The sequence below is a fragment of the Dromiciops gliroides genome, chromosome 3 (assembly GCF_019393635.1).
Source record: "Dromiciops gliroides isolate mDroGli1 chromosome 3, mDroGli1.pri, whole genome shotgun sequence".
In the NCBI taxonomy this organism is placed as follows: Eukaryota; Metazoa; Chordata; class Mammalia; order Microbiotheria; family Microbiotheriidae; genus Dromiciops; species Dromiciops gliroides.
Window position 1 is genome coordinate 259,102,690 of NC_057863.1, and position 21,964 is coordinate 259,124,653.

Genomic DNA, 21,964 nt, shown 5'->3' on the forward strand with positions numbered 1-21,964 from the left:
TCAAATGGAGAATGGTTAAACAAGTTGTGATATATGATTGTAATAGAATATTACTGTGCTGTAAGAAATGATGAGATGGTTGATATTAGAGAAACATGGAAAGACTTGAATCAAATAATGAAATGTGAAATGAGCAGAACTAAGAGAATGATATATACACTAACAAATATTGTTCAATGAAAACAATATTTGTTAGTGTATATATCAGTCTCTTAGTTTTGAACAACCAAGTTATATTGAGAATTATAAATATTTGAATAAACTACAAAAGACCCATGATGGAATATGCTATCCACCTCCAGAGAAAGAACTGATAAATAGAAGTACACATATTATGGTTTTACACAGATTTATAAATCTATGTCAAATGGTGGCCTCTTGTGTGGGGTAGGGAGGGAGAGAATTTGGAAATTAAAATGTAACAAAAAAATTAATAAGATTGTTGTTGTTATCTGTCCTTTGTTCTTGAAGAGGACTGTGGTAAAAAAAAAATGAAAGTTTTTTAACAGTCGGTTAGGATAACTGAAAGAAGCCAGTTTTTTTTTTTATGGACCACCCTTTCGGGGAGGAGACCAACAGCATGAGCTACGCATGCCAGTCCGCCTGCTGTGCACGTCAGACTGCCTGCTAGCACTCCACTTCCGGGGTGCGAGCTTAAAAGGCAAGGAGAGAACGGAAATAGGGCCTTTTTTCCTGCTCTGCTGGTCTCCTGACTGCTGCACAGACGGTCTCTCTCTCCCCAAAGGTGGCCTTCTCTTTTGGTGAGTTTTATACGGAATATAGACTAAGCTTAGACTTAAGACAATTTGTATTGTGTTTCTACTTTCCTACCCTTCTAATCAACATCACCTTGTGACTACCATACAATAAATGGTCTATCTAGAAAACCAGAAGCTTCTTCCATTTACTAGTCTGGGAGATAAATTAAGGGAAAGGTTAAGTAGGGTAGATTTATGATCTAATATCCAATTTTAAATCTCACAGGACCATGACATCAGGAGATGATGATGTCATGAATTGCAGTGAATTGGATTTAAGAGAGGAAGTGCTATGCAAAGTTCCTAGCCTTACCCTCTACTGCAGAGTAATCTGGGTGCAGTGACAAGATATATGTCAGGAAGACTGGAGATGGCCCCGGGTGTTTGAGGCAATTGGGGTTAAGCGACTTGCCCAGGGTCACACAGCTAGTAAGTGTCAAGTGTTTGAGACCAGATTTGAACTCACATTCTCCTGACTCCAGGACCAGTGCTCTATCCACTGCAACACCTAGTGGTCCCTCAATAAAATTAGTAAAAAAGAAAAGAAAAAGAAATTGAATAAGCCATAAATGAGTTTCTTAAGAAAACATCCCCAGGACCAGGCAGGTTCACAAGTGAATTCTACCAAATATTTAAAGAACAATTAATTCCAATACTATATAAACTACCTGGGAGGATATGCTAAGAAGTAATCCTACCAAATTCCTTTTACAACATGAACATGGTACTGATATCTAAACCAGGAAGAATAAAAACAGAGAAAGAAAACTAGACCAATTTCCCCAATGAACACTGATGCAAAAAATTTAAATAAAATCCTAGCAAGGAGATTACAGCAATATATTTTAAAGATCATACCCTATGACCAGAAATGTAGGACTGGATTAATATTAGGAAAACTATCAGCATAATTGACCATATCAATAACAAAAATAATATGATTATCTCAATAGATGCAGAAAAAGCTTTTGACAAAATACAATACTCATTCCTATTAAAAAACACTAGAAATAGTTTAATGGAGCATTCCTTAAAATAAGTGTTTTGTGTGTGTGTGTGTGTGTGTGTGTGTGTGTGTGTATCAGCAAGCAGTTTCTGTAATGGGGATAAGAAAGAAGCCTTCCTAATCTGATCAGGAATGAAAAAAGATGCCCTTTATTACCACTATTATTCAATATTGTAGTAGAAAAGCTAAAAGAAGAAAAAGAAATAGAAGGAATTAGAATAGGCAAGGAGAAAACAAAGCTATCACTCTTTGCAGATGATATGATAGTATACTTAGAGAGTCCCAGAGAATTGACTAAAAAACTACTTGAAATAATAACTTCATCAAAGTTGCAGGATACAAAATAAACCCACATTAATCATCAGCAGTTCTATATATTGCCAACAAAGGCCAGCTGGAAGAAATAGAAATTCCATTTAAAATAACTGTAGACCATATAAAATATTTGGGAATCTACCCACCAAGATAAACCTAGGAACTTTCTGAACACAATTACAAAACACTTCACACCAATTAAGTCAGATCTAAATAATTGGGAAACTATTAATTGCTCATAGGTAAGCCAAACCAACATAATAAAAGTGATGATTCTACCTAAATTAATCTACTTATTCAGTGTCATACCAATCAAACTACCAGAAATTATTTTTTAGAGCTATAAAAAGTAACAAAAATCATCTGGAAGAATAAAAGGTGACTCATATTAAGGGAATCAATGGGGAAAAAATGTGAAGAAAGGTGGCTTAGCAGTACCAGATCTCAAACCATACTACAAAGCAGTAATCATCAAAACAATCTGGTACTGGCTAAGAAATAGAGTGGTGGATCAATGGAATAGATTAGGTACACAATACACAGTAGTAAATGATCATAGAAATCTAGTTTTTTTTGTTTGATTGTTTGTTTGTTTTGGGTTTTTGTTTTTGTTTTTAGTGAGGCAATTGGGGTTAAGCGACTTGCCCAGGGTCACACAGCTAGTAAGTGTTAAGTGTCTGATGCTGGATTTGAACTCAGGTACTCCTGAATCCAGGGCCAGTGCTCTATCCACTGCGCCATCTAGCTGCCCTGAAATCTAGTTTTAATAAACCCAAAGATCCTAACTTTTGGAACAAGAACTCTCTATATGACAAAAACTTCTAGGAAAACTGGAAAGCAATTTGGCAGAAACTAGATATAGTCAAACATGTTACACTGTAGACCAAAATAAGGTCAAAATGGGTACATGATTTAGTCATAAAGGGTGATGTCATAAGCAAATTAGGAAGCATGGAATAGCTTACCTGTCAGATCTATGGATGAGAAGAATTTATGACAAAACAAGAAATAGCATTATGGGAAGTAAAATGGATAATTGTGATTACATTAAATGAAAAACAAACATATAAAACCAACACAGCCAATATTAGAAGGAAAGCAGAAAATTAGTGGGGGATAAAGGGGGAGAAGAGATTTTTTTTAAAATAGGTTCTCAGATAAAGGTTTCATATCTCAAATAGATAGAGAACTGAATCAAATCTGTAAGAACTTCAGTCATTCCCCAATTGATAGTCAAAGGATACGAACAAGTAGTTTTTTTTTTTTAAAGAAGAAATCAAAGTTGTATATAGTCATATGAAATCACTGTTGATTAGAGAAATGCAAATTGAAACAACTCTGAGGTACCACCTCACACCTATCAGATTGGCTAATATGACAGAAAAGGAAGATGACAAATGTTGGAAGGGATATGGGAAAAGTGGAACACTGAAACACTGTTGATGGAGTTGTGAAATAATCTAATCATTCTGGAGGGCAACTTGGAACCATGGACAAAGGATTATAAAACAGTGCATACCCTTTGACCTATCAATACCACTAATAGATCTGCATCCTGAAGAGAGCAAAAAAAAGGTAAAGAGACCTATTCATACAAAAATATTTATAGTAGCTCTTTTTGTGGTGACAAAGAATTAGAAATTGAAGGAATGCCCATCAATCCAGGAATGGTTGAATAAGTTATGGTATTTGATTGTGATGTTATGTTATTGTGCTATAAAAATGATGAGTAGGATGGTTTCAGAAAAACTTGGACTTCTATGAACTTCTATAAAGTGAAGTGAGCAGAACCAGGAGAACATTGTACTCAGTAACAGCAATATTGTATGATGATCAACTGTGAATGATTTAGCTATTCTCAGTAATACAAGACAATTCCAAAGAACTTATGATGAAAAATGCTATCTACCTCCCATGAAAGAACTGATACAGACTGAAGCAGGTTTTTGTTAAACTTTCTTTATTTTTCTTTTTTTGGTCTGTGTTTTCTTTGACAAAATGGCTAATTAGGAAATATATTTTTCATGACTGTGCATGTATAATCTACATCAAATTGCTTGCCTTCTCAAGGATGGAGAAAGGGAAGGAAGGAGAGAATCTGGGAATCAATTTTTTTAAAGTGTTAAAAATTGTCATTACATGTAATTGGAAAAAATAAAATATAAAAATTTTGAATAAAAAAATACTTAATGTGATTCAGAATATACATGGATTATTTTAAAGGGAAATGCTAAACAAAATACGTTTGGTTTTACTTAATGTTGAAAAAGCCTTGTAAGATCCACACTAGGCAAGATTTACCAATTCTAATTTTAAAACATCCAATCTCCCAAGAAGTAATCAGGCTTTAATTTTGTGTCTCTCCAGCTGTTTATGTCAAAATCAATCTGTATACACTGTAGAATAGAAGCTAACCTAATACTGGAGAACCATATGTGGACCAAATAATCGTATCTTCAGAAAACATTCTTTTAATTAATTTTTGTTTTTCTGATCATTAGTATTTTAATATACATGGTAAAAAAACAAAAAGAAAATTGTATACTAAACTATTGGTCTCATTAAAATTCCCCTTGCTTTTCTTTTTTGAGCTTATAGTTAAATCAACATGAAGATTTTCAAGCAATTCTGTTTATCTTTCTTTCTCAAACTCATACTCTTTCTCACCAAACCCTGCCTTTTTTTTCAACTTTGCTATTACCATGGAGTACACTACTATTCTCTTTGTCACCTAGATTCTAAACTTCAATGCCATCATCAAGTCCTCAATTTCATTTCTTCCACATAAAAATCTGTTGTCTAATCTTGTGAGTTCTATCTTCATAACATCTCCCCTATGTCCTCTTTATTCTTCCCTCATACTGACTCATCCTCAGGTTGAGACTAGAGACAGAAGAAGGGGTCAAAGGACTAGAGAGTAGAGGATACTGTAAAGCAAATATTTGAACTGCCTCACCAAGGGATTGATAGGGAAGGGAAGAAAGTAACTGGTGCAGGGATGAGGGCCTAAGAAACAACTGAGGGGAGGAGGGAATGGAAATCAAAGTAAAGAACACGGTTATAACTCATATAGCGCAGAGGAAAATGAAATTACAAAAAATTATAATCAGATAAAGGAATTTTGGAATTGGTAAATGAGGAAGTAGACGATTTATAGGTTATGGCAAGATCAACTATATGAATATCTCTGTATAGATGTAGAATGGAAGGGTAGGTTATAGATCTACTCCATGAATAGAATAAGGAACTGGGAAATTACAGTATTTGAGGTAGCATCACAATGTATGGTAAAGTTCCCTGGTATGAGGCAAACTATTGAGTCAAGCACTAAATCAATTGAAAAAAATTCCTGGGAGTTGAATTCAGGAATTCCTGGAATTCACTGGATGATAAACTTGGAAAACATAAACCATAAAGGAGAGATGTTGCTTAGAGAAGGGAGTCTGGCAGTGGCAATGGGGAATAAAGAGTATTCCAACTTCCCTACCAGTGAGGTGGGAGTAAGGGGTATGAGAAAAACAGTATTCAGTACCACCAAAAGTGTCAAGAGAAGTGGTCATCAGGAAGGAATCAGGTCTCAGTGAAAGCTAGGAGATGGAAAAATAAGAAAGAAAAAGTTTTAAGGTGAAAAGAAGTTTTCTCATTATGGATTAGAAGACAGTAGAAGGGATATATAGACTTAGGATGGAACCTTGGAGAGGAGTATACAGTTGAAGTGGATAGGTGAGTTGGGGAGGATGTACAATAGGGTTTGATATCAGAAGATATGGGTTCAAATTTACTGAAATGGGGCAAAATATGGGGATAGGACTTTGTTAACCATTGAGTCCAGTTTGCTAACCAATGAGCACATCAGATTGAGAAAAGACGTGGGATTAGACTGTACAAATCCAATCTGGTGGAAGATGGCAACACTTTGTCTTCTGAGGCTCCAGGAAGCAAGCCTTAGAGGAGGTAGGAGCAGAAAGATGTATGGAAGCCAAGTCTAATCATAGGAAGCCAATATGTATTGCTTGCCCTGCAATAGGCCTTGGGGGAAGGCAGAAGGAGAAAAATGTCTTGGTCCTATGGGATGTCAGGCTGGGTGTGCTGGTAAATGTTTGACAACTAGCTCTCAGAAATATATAATGCATGGGGCAGCTGGGTGGTGCAATGGATAGAGCACTCACCCTGGATTCAGAAGGACCTGAGTTCAAGTCTGACCTCAGACACTTAACACTTACTAGCTGTGTGACCCTGGGCAAGTCACTTAGCCCCAATTGCCTCATATATATATACATATATATATGTGTGTGTGTGTGTGTGTGTGTGTGTGTGTGTGTGTTTGTGTGTATGTATATGTATGTGTGTATATATATATATGTATGTATATGTATATATACATAAAATGTATGACCTTCTTTAGTTTAATTTGCATTATTAACATCTTCTCCATCATTTTCTTAAGTCTAAACAATCAACAGAACTATAAACTAAGCTCTGATTTGTAGTATTTGCTGATTTCCAAGGTGCAAATGCTTACACTGAAAATTTAAGTAGACTACTGTGAGCTAAGAGCTGCCTCCAGCACACCATGAGAGAGCCCTGGAGATAGTGTTGGGGCACTGAAGCAAGATGTAGGCAGTGAGACTCTTCATGATGTACTGGAGAGAGGCCTAACTGGAAGCCACCTAGTACTTAGGCATCAGGGGTCTTATATCTGGTAGGAAGAAGAAATGAACGGATTACTTTAGTTTCTCTGTACTAAGAAGAATTGTACAAACAGGCGCATATATAAATATGTGATTCTATGAAAATCCATGAAGCCTTTTATAATATGTTAATCTGAAACTTTAAACTAATTTTCTAATTTTAATAGTCAATGTTCTCAGATGAAAATCCATGAAAAAGCTTTTGTTTTCATACACATTCCCCAAAAAAGCTAATAAATATTTATTTTCCTTTCAAGGCTATTTACTTTTCCATTTAAAATAATAACTAAAGTACCACAAATCATAACATTTGAGATTCTCCTCATCCCCAAATCATATATGCAGTTTATATTCTAAAAAAACCAAAAAATTTCAAACAAGTTCGTATGTATTTTTCAAACACCAACTGTACTGTGGCCACAGAGCCTGGCACATTGTAGGTTCTTAATAAATGCTAGTTAACCAACTGGTCAAAAGGAAGAGATTAATTTAACATCTCCTCAGTCCAGTAAATAAATCATCTTATTTTTGCCTCGTAAACAATAAAAAGTGAATAGAACTCCTCCCTTCCAAAATTGTCTACAGCCAAATTAATTGCTACTTATCACTTTCACTCAACTTATTATATCACAGGTGCTGATGCTTTTAAAGACACCAATACAGACACTTTTTCAATCAAACTTATTCTTGCAGAAAATATTTCTCTCCTGACAGGCATGCCAAGTTTTGAGACTTTCCTTTTATTCTACTCCAGTAATGATTCTGTCAACCCTTCCCTTCTTCCATCTCCACTGCCTTTCTCTGATTCTATTATAAATTTATGAGAAAAAAGATTTCCTTTTGGATGGAGATTATAGCTTGCATTACTTACCTTCTAATGAGAAGCTAGGTGGGTCCTAAAGTCAGGAAGACCTTAGTTCAAATTCAGCCTTAGACCTTTACTACCTATGTGACTGTGATCAAGTCACTTAACCCTGTTTGCCTCAGTTTCCTCATCTGAAGTATGAACTGGAAAAGAAAATGGCAAACCACTCTAGTATCTTTGCCAAGGAAACCCCAAATTGAGTGGTGAAGAGTTGGACATGACTGAAGCAACTGAACAACTACAAAAAGAGATTAAAAAGTTGTGGGAGAATTTGGGGAGAAGCTAATTTTTTCCTTGCAGTTTTGAGCTTGAAGATTTTATCTCATTCTTTTAATTTTTAATGGAACTTGAATAAGATTTTATTTTTACTTTTAGAATTTTCTTCATACAAATTCCACTTACCTTGAAAACATTACAATAAAGATAAAAGGTTTCCCTTAAGGGAAACTGAAACGTACTTAAATGAATAGCTAAATTGTGTTACCTTTTGCTTCTAAGGTTCTTCTAAGGTAAATTTCTTTCAGAACAAAGGTCCTGGTAGGGAAAACTATAATTTAAGATCACCCCCGGCATAAAAATTCCACTTTCCAGCACCTGCAGGTTTTAGATGAACATGAAATAAACTAGCATGCCCTTAGAGCAAATGCATGGTCCTAGACTACTTACTTTCTACCTTACTTTGATACCTGAGCTCTAAATCCTGAGTCCTGCTAAATCCTAAATCCTAAAATCTCCAAACCCTCCTCTGAATCCTCTTGATTCCTAATTAATGTCAATTTTAAATTCAGGCCGTATTTCCTGCACTTCCACAATTTTGAAATTTACCAAATCCCTCTTGGTCAGATTATGGTCATTTATTTGCCTGCATGGAATTTGTCTAGATGAAGAGACATGGGAGAAGGGGAAGTATGTATTAAGTGCCTACTGTGTATTATGCAGGCATCTAGGTAGATAGAGCATTGGCCCTGGAGTCAAGAGGAACTGAGTCAAAATCTGGCCTCTGACCCTTACTACCTGTGTGACCGTGATCAAGTCACTTAACCCTGTTTGCCTCAGTTTCCTCATCTGTAAAATGAGCTGGAAAAGGAAATGTTAAACCACTCCAGTATCTTTAACAAGAAAACCCCAGATGGGGTCATGGAGAGGCAGACACAACTGAAATGACTCAATAACAATAACAATAAATGTATTAGGTACTGTGCTAAGCACTTTACAAATATTATCTCATTTGATCCTGACGACTGTGAGGTAGATGCTATAATTATCCCTATTTTGCATTTGAGGAAACTGAGATGGAGATCACACAGCTAGTAAATGTCTAAGGTCAAATTTGAACTTAGGTCCTCCTGAATCCAACGCTAGAACTCTATCCACTGTGCCAACTAGCAGCCACGGGGTTCTATGCTAGTGCACCACTGAATGATGTGCTGAGTCTGATCACCTAGACCTAGTTACCAGAAAAAAATGAGTTAGGTCTATACTCATCAGATCACAGGGTCCCCTGAATACTCCTTGCTATTTCCAATTTTGTCCTTGGAAAATTGCACATAGCCATGGCTATGATTTGCATCTTAGATTTCAAGCATGGCTATCTAACATAACGTAGAACTGATGAGAGTCCATTTTCTCATTAGGCGGAAAGAAACTGCAAGGAAATGTGGGCTAAGCCCCACAGTCTCTATGGCATAGTCAGTACTCGAGTTCCTGTGCCTTATGATCAGTGAGAAACTTCAATAAAGTAGGAAACCTGACCAAATTAACAAAATCCCTTTGACTTGGAACACAGGACAGTGCCAGCTTTACTCTAGTTTCTGATGAACAGGTGGCCTTTCTTGCCAAAGGCAACCTTTTTACATGTACTCTTTTTAGAACGTTTTTTTTTTTGGTCAGGGCAGTGAGGGTTAAGTGACTTGTCCAGGGTCACACAGCTAGTAAATGTCAAGTGTCTGAGGCCAGATTTGAACTCAGGTCCTCCTGAATCCAGGGCTGATGCTTTTTCCACTGCACCACCTAGCTGTCCCCTTACATGTATTCTTTTTTTTTTTTTTTTTGGTGAGGCAATTGCGGTTAAGTGACTTGCCTAGGGTCACACAGCTAGTAAGTGTTAAGTGTCTGAGGCTGGATTTGAACTCAGGTCCTCCTGACTCCAGGGCCAGTGTTCTATCCACTGTGCTACCTAGCTGCCCCCCTTACATGTATTCTTGATCCCATTAGCCCTATCTTCTTCAACAAATTGTCCCCACAATCATTCTCTCCTCTAATCTTCAGTCTTTCCCTGCTCCCTGCCTGCATACCACCTCCCTCATCCTTAACCATCCCTGCAAACTATCATCCTATATCTCCTTCCTTTGAAAAAGCTGTCTCTACTCATTGACTTTACTTTTCCTCACACTCTTCCTAAATCCTCTATGGTCTGGCTTCTCACCTCAAAAGGTCATTTTCAAAGTGATAAGTTCATCATAAGTCAATGAATCTGATTGCCTTCTCTCCTTGTTGACTTCTCTGTGGTATTTAACAAAGTTGACCATGTTTCTGGATACTTTTTCTTCTAAGAGTTTTCATTCTGCTCTTTCTTGATTATCCCCCTTCCTGTCTAACCATTTCTTTTCAGCCTCCTTTGCTGGATCATCATGCACAACATGCCTCCTAATTGTGGGTATATCCTATTTACAGTTAGTTGATTTTGGCCTATTATGGACATAAGTCATGGTTCTTTGTCTTTGAATTTAGTTCAGAAATTCAGCTAGCCTCACTGTCCTAATCTTGCCTCAAGGAAATCTGTTATCCTTGAGGAATGCAGTTAGACCCCAGGGAGTCTGCTACACCATGAAGCTATACTTGAAGGATGTCTGGTTTGTTATCCAAAAAAGTTTGATCCATCTCTCACCTTGCAGGTGAACTCAAACAATGAGCATTTCTTAGTCAAAGAAGGGAAGGAAAGGGTTGCTGTTATCCCCTCATTCCCAATTTTCAATCAAATCATATTGTCCCCCACACCTCAGATCTATAACCAACCATATTTTATTTTCCCCCCAATTATATATAAAAATAATTTTTAACATTTGTTTTTTAAATTTTTTAATTCCAAATTCTCTCCTTCCTTTCCTTCCTCCCATCCCCATTGAAAAGGCAAGCAATTTGGGGGCAGCTAGATGGCGCAGTGGATAGAGCACTGGCCCTGGAGTCAGGAGTACCTGAGTTCGGATCCGGCCTCAGACACTTAACACTTACTGGCTGTGTGACCCTGGGCAAGTCACTTAACCCCAATTGCCTAACCAAAAAACAAAACAAAACGAAAAGGCAAGCAATTTGATACAGGTTATAAATGTTCAGTCATGCAAAACATTTCCATGTGTAACCAGTCATATTGATTTCACCATTGATAATGTCAAGTTCTTGTTCCTTGCTGTTAAAGGAAGGCCCAGAGCCTATATAAAACAGAACCCAATCACAGATTACAAATCATTTATTGTCTGAGAAGAACTGAGAGAGAGACTGTGTGTGTTTTCAGCTGCTCAAAGAGGGTATGAAAAAGGGTGAGATAGTAATAGTTTCTAGAAGCTTTTGGGCAGGGAGCAGGGTGGTTAAGGGAGAAGATATCTGTAGACACAATAAGCCATGAAGCAGAAAGTCCCAAGCAAGGTTTCAAGTCTGAAGCTTCTGTTCAGCATTTCCCTTGAACTGATAAAGGCTGACTCTGTGGTTTCTGGAAGCTATGGAAAGCTCCAAATTCAGCTAGAGTTCACTCACAAAGGATCACTAGTATGTCAGGCAATTTGGGGGCTTCAGAAATCCTTCTAATTGGCTGGTTGTTGTGTAATTCCACTGTCCTGCTCCCCTGTGAAGAAGGGGAAGCTCTAACATATAGTACTGTCATTACAGAGTCCATGTAAACACTGCCTATGAAGTCTTGTTCTTCATTCTGTACTTCCCAAAAACTATAAATAGGGGCTATTCCACTCATTCAGGGTGTTAGTTTTGCTGAGAAAGTTTATCAGTAAAGTCCTGCTTTACTAATAAATTGACCATGCTTAGAACTTTGTGCTTCAGTTTACCTTATTTTGACTGTAACAGTTGGTAACCAATGAAGGAATAGAAAGGAAAAATATCCCTGAAATAGCACTCCAGGAAAAAACCCGAAGAGCTCAATGGTGGAATTTGCCACCTGAGGCCACTTTCTGTGAAGGAATACAACCACTGACCTGATCCTCCTGGCCCTAAATCTCTTCCGAACCATTTAAGCCACCACAGTGTTGGGGATGCTGTAGCTGTGTTTGTTTATTTTCCTGTCTGTTTAACTGTGATTGACTGGCAATAAGTGGCAACAGAAAACCTGGGAAATCTCCCTAAGGGATTTCAGGAGTCTTACCCTGACATTTTACTGTTAGAAAATGAACACCATACCTTTTTTTACATAGAAGAAAATTCAGGACTGGGTGGTTAGTGACTTGCACAAGGTCACGCAGGTAGTAAGCATTAGAGATAGGATTGGGGAGTCAAGGACCTCTAAGTCCCAAGTCAACACTTTTTCCGTCAATGATCTCTGACATCTTGCTCTATAATACTGTTATTCTACTCTTATGCCTTAGCACTGAGTCCAGGTAAGGCCTTATTCACAACTGCAAAAGGAAAAGTGGCTAGGGATAAAGCAGAGGGGTATAAACACATGGACTTTTTTTTTCCACTGAGCCCCCTATATTGCTTTTGAAATGGACACAAATCAGCAAGAATTATCTGTAACGGAGATATGCTAGAAACCTTCCCAATACAATCAAGAATAAAGCAAGGATGCCCATTATCACCTCTATTATTTGATATTGTACCAGAAATGTTAGCTATAACGGTACAAAAAGAAAGAGAAATTAAAGGAATTAGAATAGGCAACAAGGAAACAAAAATATCATTCTTTGCAGATGATATGAGTTATACTTAGAAAATTCTAGAGAATCAACTAAACACTACTTGAAATAATTAACAACTTTAGCAACGTTGCAGGATACAAAATAAACCCACATAAATCATCATAATTTCTATATATTATCAACAAAGTCTAGCAGCAAGAGGGAAAAAGAGAAATTCCTTTTAAAATAACTGAGGGCATGGGGCAGCTAGGTGGCACAGTGAATAAAGCACTGGCCCTGGATTCACGAAGACCTGAGTTCATATCCAGCCTCAGACACATGACATTTACTAGTTGTGTGACCCTGGGCAAGTCACTTAACCCTCATTGCCCTGAAAATAAAATAAAAATAACTGAGGACAATATAAAATACTTGGGAGTCTACCTACCAAGACAAACCCAGGAACTATACAAACACAACTATAAAACACTTCTCACATAAATAAAGTCAGATCTAAACAATTGGAAAAATATTAATTGCTCATGGGTAGGCCAAGACAATATAATAAAGATGACAATCCTACCTAAATTCAGTGCCATACGAAACTGTCAAAAATTACTTCATAGATCTAGAAAAAATAGTAACAACATTCAGCTGGAAGAACAAAAGCTCAAGGATACCAGGGAATCATGAAAAAAAATATTTATTTTTGTGGTGGCTAAAAATTGGAAATCAAAGGGATGTTTATCAATTAGGGAATGACTAAACAAGCTGAACAAGTTATAGTACATTCATATACCACAACTTGTTTAGCCATTCCTCTATTGATGGGCATCCCCTCAATTTCCAATTCCTTGCCACCACAAAGAGAGCTGCTCCAAACATTTTTGTACATGTAGGTCCTTTTCCCTTTTCTATGGTCTCTTTGGGATATTGACCTAGCAGTGGTACCACTGGGTCAAAGGGTATGAACAGTCCCATAGGAAGAATTTTTAACTCAAAAATTTGAAAAAAATGTTTAAAACTCTTTTTACATATAATTAGAGAAATAAAATTTTAAAATACTCATTCAGTTCCCTCGAAGACCACAAGTGGTATTCTACTCCAATTCAACAATATTATGAAGCACTTTTAATGGGGTCCTGCTATTTGTTTCCTCAGGCTGGGAGGGCCCAGAGGGTCTTGCTCCTGTGGTTAAACCCCGAAACCCGCCCCATCCCAAAAGCTGCGGGGCAGGTGAGGGCTATAGGAGGCGGACCTGAGGCAAAGTTCTTCCGGGCCGACAAGCACGGGCGCCTGCGCGCGCCTGCGCAGTTCACTTTACGGCCCAGCCCCTCGGAGGGGTGCTTCGGCATCTCAAGCCCAGTCTCTGGGTGTCGCTGGGGGAGGAGTTTCGGCGATGCCGAGGTTAGAGCTCCGTTTTTTCCCTAGCGATCGGGCTCCGGAACATCCCGCTGGGCGGGGCGGGGCTTGAGCTTTTTGCTTGCGGAGGCGGGGTACTGGGCCGCCTGGAAGCTAGCTCACCCGCGGGCGAGATGGCGGCTACCTTCTTCGGGGAGGTGGTGAAGGTGCGGTCTCGGGCTGTGACTGAGGAGGAGGAAGAGGAGGAGGAGCCCTGGGCGCAGGATAACCCCGAGGACAAAGAGGTCCGGCGTGAGCTCCAGAGGAAGCGGTAAGCCCACCCTCATTCCCCCGGAGTCCGCGCCCGGCCTTGGAGCGCCGGCCTCTGCGCCCACGAGGATGGGTCCAGCGGTCTGGTCTTGGTGGCCGCCTCTCCTGGCTTTGCCCGGGACCTCCACTTGCGCCCAGGTGGGGATTCCCCTTAGAGGTGCTGGCCTGCGGGGGAGCTGGGGGGACAGGTGGGAAAGTTCCCCCTTGGCCAAGAACTCCTTGGGCTAGAGTGCCTTGGATCCTGGCGACATAAATATGCAGCTATGAGGCACAGCTTGCGTGCAGGTGTTTCTGCATGTGTGTGCTTGTGCGTACACGTGTGTTTTCTATGCGTGCAAGTGTTTGCGTTTTATTGTTCAGTCGTTCAGCCCTGTCCACTTCTTCTTGATGCTGTGGCCCAGGTTTAAAGCAATTAATTCACTGGCTAAAACTCACGGATTTTTGTGCTTAATTGGTTTTGCTCCTGTAGAAGTCTTCGACTTGAGCCCGCAAAGTGAAAATGATTTAGGAAGTCGATAGGTGACTCAGTGGATTGAGCACTGGGCCTGGAGTCACGAAGACATGAGTTCAAGTTCGGCCTCAGACATTTAGTAGCTGTGTGACCCTGGGAAAGTCACTTAACTTCTGTTTGCCTTAATCCACTGGAGAAGGAAATGGTATCTTTGCCAAGAAAAACCCTATGGACAGTGTTGGTGTGCTGTGGGGGGGGGGGGCGGGGGGGGGGGGGGGGATGAGTCAGACTCTACTGAACCACAACAGTACTTATATATTACATTAACACCAGCAGAACCAGGACCTTCATATGCAAAAATTTTATTATAACCTCACTTAGAAATGAAAATTTTCATCCTTTTTATTCTTTGCTGTAGGGATAAAAAAAGGTTCTTCGAGGTATTCTTAAATCCCGGTGCTTAAGGTTTGCAAAACAGCTTTACAAATATGCCATTTTATCCTCTCTAGAGCCCTGGGAGTGTCTTTGTTTTACAGAGTAAGTATCTTATGGCTAAATGCTTGGGGTTGGATTTGAACTCAGGTCTTCCTGACTTCGGTTCCAGTGCTATTGTCCTGTGCTAATTAGCTGTAGAATAACCTGTGTTCATAGAATCGTGGTGCCCGTAATGAGGCATTAATAGTTACACTGCACTCTGTTAGACCATGTTTGATGTTTTTCACAGCTTTGCTGCCACATTTAATAGAGATATTGACAAAGACATGTCCAAAGTATGAGGATGGAAATTAAAAGGATTAGTGGGTAATGATAGATGTGCCCAAAAAAGATTATGGCACTTTTTAAATGTTGAAAAGAAAACAAATACATGGGGTCCATAAGTAGAAAAATGTTGTTACTGCCTTGTTAGATGTAATACTTCTTTTAAAAAAAAACACGCACAACCTGACAAGTTCACAGTTGTTTTTTTTAATACAGTCCTATTTCTTGTCCCTTATATATTGAAAAGAATCCTTTGATGGTTAATCTCACTAAAAAAAAGAAAAAAATTTTTTTTAATTTATGGGAACTTAAATGTTGGGACATTTTCATTAAAGCTAAGGAAGTACTGTTAAAGTTGACTTCTTAAACTTTAACCACGCAATGAACATTAAACACTGTATGAAGAACAATATGCTAGGGTTAGAGCGCATTCAAAATCTTTGCTCTCAGTTTACAGATGTCACAAATGGGGATGTCACAAACTCAGATATATAACAGGGGAAAGAAATAAGTATTTATACAGCACATACTATATGCCAAGCACTGTGCTAAATGCTTTTTACACATATTATCTTGGATGTGTTAGGTATAGAACAGAGCACTTAGTGAGGTTTGTGAGGGGAGATTTATGCCTGAGCTGGGCTTGAATTGGGGGGTAGAGAGTGAGTAATTTGGAAAGGGGGCGGTTAGATTGTACAGAATCCCTAAGTACCAGACTGTGGAGTTTTAACTTGATTATCAATGGGAAGCCACTGGAGATTTTTGAGCAGAGGATTGATGGATCAGATTTATTAGGTTATTGCCCGTATATGTGACTGTGGATACATTGGAAGGTGGAGAACATAAAAGCAGGAAGTCCTCTGATCCAGAGCAGCTCTGTACTAAATCTAATATGACTTCCTTTCTTTCTTGTAGACTTCTAGGAACATCTGAGTTTGACTCCTTTTTTTTCCCTTTTAAGCCAGAGATTCTTAAACATCATTATGCCATGGATCATTTGGGGAGTCTGGTGAAACCTATGTATAATTACAAAGGGAACAGAGTTATCAAAATATTTTTTTAAATCATTTCACAGACTGCAGGTTAAGACCTGTTTTCAACTCTCCCCTACAGCTAGTCTCTATATTCCTTGAAGCAAATGAGGCTACCAAGTCATATGAACTTAAAGCATTTTGTTACAGGAAAAGGGGTAGTTATAGGTACTACTCTCTACGTTGACACTCCCAGCTTTTTTTTGTGCAATTCATGTCACCATCCTTACAGAAGACTAATAGTACCAATAGCCAGTATCCTGAATTCCTTACTCTCTTGAGTACCAGGGCCAGTTGAAGTGAACTACTTTTATCATTCATGGCCTTTGCCACTGCCTCTTCTGCAAGTTGTCTCATATGTTTCTTTGCCCTTTAGAAGAGTACATCCTGCCTTGAAGATGTCTGAATGGACGTAAGCTTCATTGACTCTTTATTACCACTAATATCAAATATAAAAATACTCTATTTGGATTTTAAAGTCCTTTACAACTTGACATTTTCTCCTTCCCAGTATTCTTACATACTCTCTGTTCTACCTATGCTGGCATACTTGCTATTTTTTCCACATATGACACTCTCATATCCTGATTGTGCCTTTTCACTGACTGTTTTGGCATTTGCTCTACAGCAATTTTGTCCATGTAGGACAAGCATGAGTTCTCCTCCACTTCCTAGCTCCCCCTTCCAGGTAAAAATCATTGATATAATCAAGGCAGTCCTGGAATCTCTCAGATTTTAACCACTTCATGCCACAGTTGTCCAAGGTATCAGTGGAAGACTATTTGCCCCTAGGTTTCATTGCCAACAGGCCACGGTTAACATCAATATATGCCACAGTTCCAGACTATCACTAACTTAAAATGGCATCTCTGGTAGCACATCAGTTTTCCTCTTGACCTTGTCATCTTATAGGTTAGTCTCTACCTCTTCACCACTTCACTCCTGGCTTCCTTTGAGACTCAGATTAAGTCCCACATTTTGCAAGAGGCCTGTCCTAGTCCCTTACTGTTAGTGCCTCTGAGGTTACTTCCCATTTACAATGTAAATCTTGTATGTACGTGGTGGTTTGTATGTTGGTAGGTAAGGGGGTTAGAGCCAGCTCTACTGACTAAAAGTGATTGTTAAATTTTTAGTGTGAGTGTTTATACCTCTGAAATCAGCAAATACTACAAATCTGGGCTTGATTATTTTGTTGATTGACTAGACCAGATGTTGGCATACTCTGTTCCTACCCTGACCAGTTTTTGATGGACCAAGAGCTAAGAATGATTCTTTCAATTTCAGATAAAGTTTTATTGAAACAGAACCAAAATTTGGAGCTACAATTACAGAGTTGAGTAGTTAAGACAGACCTATAAAGTTATTCAGTATTTAATAGTAATAGTTGAGAGTAGTTTTTTACAGAAAAAAATTCTGTCTTGGCCCTTTTTTTCTTCCTTTCTTGTTTTGACATAATGTGTATGCATTAGTACTAAAAACAAACAAGCAAATTAAATAAAGTGTCAAGGCACAGGATATACCTGGCATTTGAAACACTCTCAAGTTATAATTGAGCTGCTGAGATTTAAGGTGTAACTGGTGCTAATTGCTTCAGGGTAACGTTTTATATTTCACTTTCTATCAGTTCTTGAATTTCCAGGTTTTTCTGAAATCATCCTACTTTTCATTTCTTATAGCACAATAGTATTCCTTTACAGTCATATACCACAACTTGTTCAGCCATTCCCCAATTAATAGACTTCCCCTCAATTTCCAATTCTTTGCCACCACAAAAGGAGCTGCTATGAATACTTTAATACAAATAGTTCCTTTCTCCCTTTTTGATCTCTTTGGGATATAGCCCTATTAGTGGTGTTGTTGGATGGAAGAATATGTGCTGTGGTCTGTGAGGTCTTTTCTGCCCTGGAACTGTGACCATGGTCCCTACTACCCTGCAGCCATACAGTCCAGTGAGCTAGTATTCATTTTCTCCCTAGGACTGCTACTGGGAACCACCTATGGGCAATGCAACAGAGTCTTGAATCCAATGGCAGCAGAGTCCCCAGTAATCTCCTTTTGGCTAATCTGATATCATTGCCGGCCCCCCCCCCCCATTGTCTGTGGGTTGACAGCTCCAGAAGCCACAGCTGCCGATTTAGTTACCTCTAGGGTCTGCTGCTGGCTTGCCAGGCGTGGCCTATGCTGGATTGTTTCACTCTCGTTTTGGTGCTACAGACCTTTTCTGATGATCTAAATTGTCTTGGGCTAGAAAATTGTCATTTCCTGGTCGTGCTGTTCCAGAATTCATTTTGAGGCATTATTTTGAAATTGGAGGGAATTTGGGAGAGCTCAGGTGAGTACCTACCATTTCTTTGCCATCTTGCCTCTATGTCACCCCCCTTTCTTTTTCCAGTTTTTTCCTCTACCTTTCTTATTTGAAAAATCCTTTTTGACCTCTTCCAGGGCCTGAAACCAATTCACATTTTACTTTGAGGCTTTAGGTATAGCTGTTTTGACTTTGTTGTTTTCTTCTGAGTTTGTGTTTTGATCTTCCAGGTAACCATAGTAACTTTCTGTGGTCAGGTTCTTTCCCCAGCCCCATCCCTAATTTTCCAGGCTATTTCTTGACTTTTAACTTTGTGTTAACGTTGGGCTCTGCTCCCAGGATAGAGAGAGCACTTTCCCAAACTTAGGTTTTTGTGCTGCTCTTTTCAGAGTCAGTTTTGGTAGTATGTAAGTTTTCAGTTCTTCTTAAGTGGCATGATCTGAGTAAAGTTGTGATCATGCTCTCCTGTGCTCTGCAAGTAATCACAAGCACTGTTTTTTCACCCTAGAAATGTGACCAGGGGCTTTGCTCCCCTGGGGCTACAAGTACTGGTTTGCTGGTGCTCTTTCTTACCCTGATACTGTGACCTAGCACCAAGTATGCATAGTGTAATAGAGTCCTGCACCTAATACCAGCAAAGGGCTCCCTGTAATCTTCTGACCAGTTGTCAGACCGCCTTACTATCTGGGCTGAGAGCTACAGAAGCTGCTGCCACCTCTTCAGTTGCTCCAAGATCTGCTCTGGTGGGTTGCTGGACTGGACTCTACTCTCATCCCAGTGAGACAGACCTTTCCTGCCAACCTTCCAAGTTGTCTTGGGCTGCAAAAGTGTTTTACCCCATCCGTTTGTTGGTGCTGCTACTCCAGAATTTGTTTTGAGGCATTATTTTAGGAGAGCTCAGTTGAATCCTTCCCTGCCTTTACTCCACTACCTTGGCTCTGCCATTGCCTCTAGAGCTGCAAACATTGTTTTATTATTCTGGGCAAATTATTTAAAGTCTCAGTGGTCTAGGTAACTTTTTTAAGACAGTAGTTTTTGATCTTGGAATCTCCTTATGCTCTTAAAAATGATTATGGACCCAAAGTGTTTTGTTTGTAGGGGTTTTAGATATCCATTTTTCCTTATTAGAAGTAAAATTGATAGGTTTTTTTAAAAATAGCTATCAAATAATAACAAATCCATTACATGTTAAAGTAACACATCTTTAAGAAAAATAACGTTTACCAAAAAAGTGAAGAGTGCTGTTATTTTTCATGTTTTTTGCAAATCTAGATTCTCATCTGTTTCTGCATTCAATCTGTTGCAATCTGTTGTTTTGGTTGAAATATATGGTTAAAAATCTAGCCTCATACAGATATGTAGTTGGGAAAGCGATGAATAGTTGGTGTGTGTGTGGGTGTGTGTGTGTGTACATGCACATGCTGGAAAAAAAAACAAATTGTTTATTTGAAATCATTTGAATAATTTAGCTCAGTTTTGCTCATCAGTGTCAAGTCATGGTCTCTATCTCATGTTTTATTTTTTTCCTTATGAAAAATATATTTCCATATAAGCCATGTTATTTTTTTTTTTTTGGTGAGGCAATTGGGGTTAAGTGACTTGCTCAAGGTCACACAGCTAGTAAGTGTTAAGTGTCTGAGGCTGGATTTGAACTCAGGTACTCCTGACTCCAGGGCCAGTGCTCTATCCACTGCGCCACCTAGCTGCCCCGCCATGTTATTTAAAAAAAAAAAACAGTAATAAAATAGCAAGAGACTCAAAGTGGAAAAAAATGTTTTCAATATGCACTGAGTTCATCAATTCCCTCTCTGGAGCTGGATAGATTTCAAGGTAATTTTTATGTGATCCTTTATTTTGTTTATTATATGACCTTTTACATCTAAGTAATGTATCCACTGAAGTTTATTTTTATATATTGTGTGAAATATTGATTTGTACCTAACTTGCACCAGACTACTTTCCAAATTTCCCAGCAATTTTTTTTTTGTGAAGTACTTTACTTTGTGAAGTAATGAGTCCTTAACCACAGTAGTTGGGGGGGGTCTTAGGATTTCAATCTGTGGTATTCAGTTCTTCTGGATCTTGTTCATCAACACATTCTGCTGATCAACATCTCTTTAAAAAACAAACAAAACCAAAAAAAAAAAAACTTGTACCAAACTGTTTTAATGATTACTACTTTGTAGCATAGTTTGAGATCTGTTACTGTTAGACACTATTTTTAACCTTTTTTTTTTCTTCTTCCATTATTTGTCTTGAAATTCTTTGACCTTTTCTTCCTCTTAATGAATTTTATTATTTTTTTTCTGCTCTATGACTCCGTTTGGTAGTTTAATTGGAATGACATTGGATAAATAAAGTTATTTAATCAGTATTGTTGTTTTTATCCTGTTGGCTTGCCATGGACAACAGTTCTTCAGTTATTTAGGTCTTTATTTATCTAAAAAGTGTTCTGTGTTTGTATTTATATAGTTCTAGCATATGTCTTAGTATATTCCCAAACATACTAAAGACCACTAAGTTTTGTTGGTAATATGCAGAAATGATGATTTACATGTAGTTAATTTGTAGCCCATAACTTCGCTGGTTATCGTTTCAGTTAAGTTGACTCTAAGGTGCTCTAAGCTAGAAGCATCAAACTCATTTGCAGCCCTGAACCAGATTAAAATGTAATTGGGAAATGTTTAACAAAATAAAAACACAATACAACATAGATAATATTTATTTGTGGTTTTCTAAGTCAGTATGTAGCCTGGCAGGATATGTTCTTTTTGAGTTTGACACCACTGTTGTAAACCATTATTATCATCTGAAAAAAAAGATCCTTTATATCTCTTAATTTCTTTTTGTCTTACCACTATAACTAGCATTCAAGCAGTATTGCAAATAACAGTGTTAATATTGGTATCATTAATTTATCCCTTATCTTACTTGAAAGGCATCTAGTATGTCCCTTTTAGATAAAATGCTAGATTTTTATCTTAGATACTTACTGTTTGCCATAATAAGGAAAGCTCTGTGTGTATAATTTTCTTTCTCTGGTTTGGTTCTTTCTGTTTCAGGTGTCAAGACCATAGAGGAATTTGATAGGATCCCTTTTTCTATTTTTTCCAAACAGTTTTTGTAATATCAGAATTAACTGTTCTTTGAATATTTGATAGACGTAACTTGGTGATCCATCTGATCCTGGAGGTTTTTCCCTCTCTTTGGGGCCCTTTGAATTTATTTTTCTGAGATTGGATTATTAAAATCTGTATTTCTTATTTTGTTA

At 38.3% G+C, this 21,964-nt stretch overlaps 1 protein-coding gene across 2 annotated transcripts in view; it reads left to right on the plus strand.

Annotated features, from left to right (window-relative positions):
• The first annotated feature begins 13,805 nt into the window (after positions 1-13,805).
• The window catches only part of PSMG1 (proteasome assembly chaperone 1), a 28,768-nt gene continuing 20,609 nt past the window's right edge, over positions 13,806-21,964 (plus strand). For both annotated transcript variants that reach the window (XM_043991195.1, XM_043991196.1), the window contains exon 1: positions 13,806-14,148. In XM_043991195.1, coding sequence (XP_043847130.1) covers positions 14,012-14,148 — 137 coding nt within the window. In that variant the 5' untranslated portion in view covers positions 13,806-14,011. The remainder of the gene's footprint in view (positions 14,149-21,964) is intronic.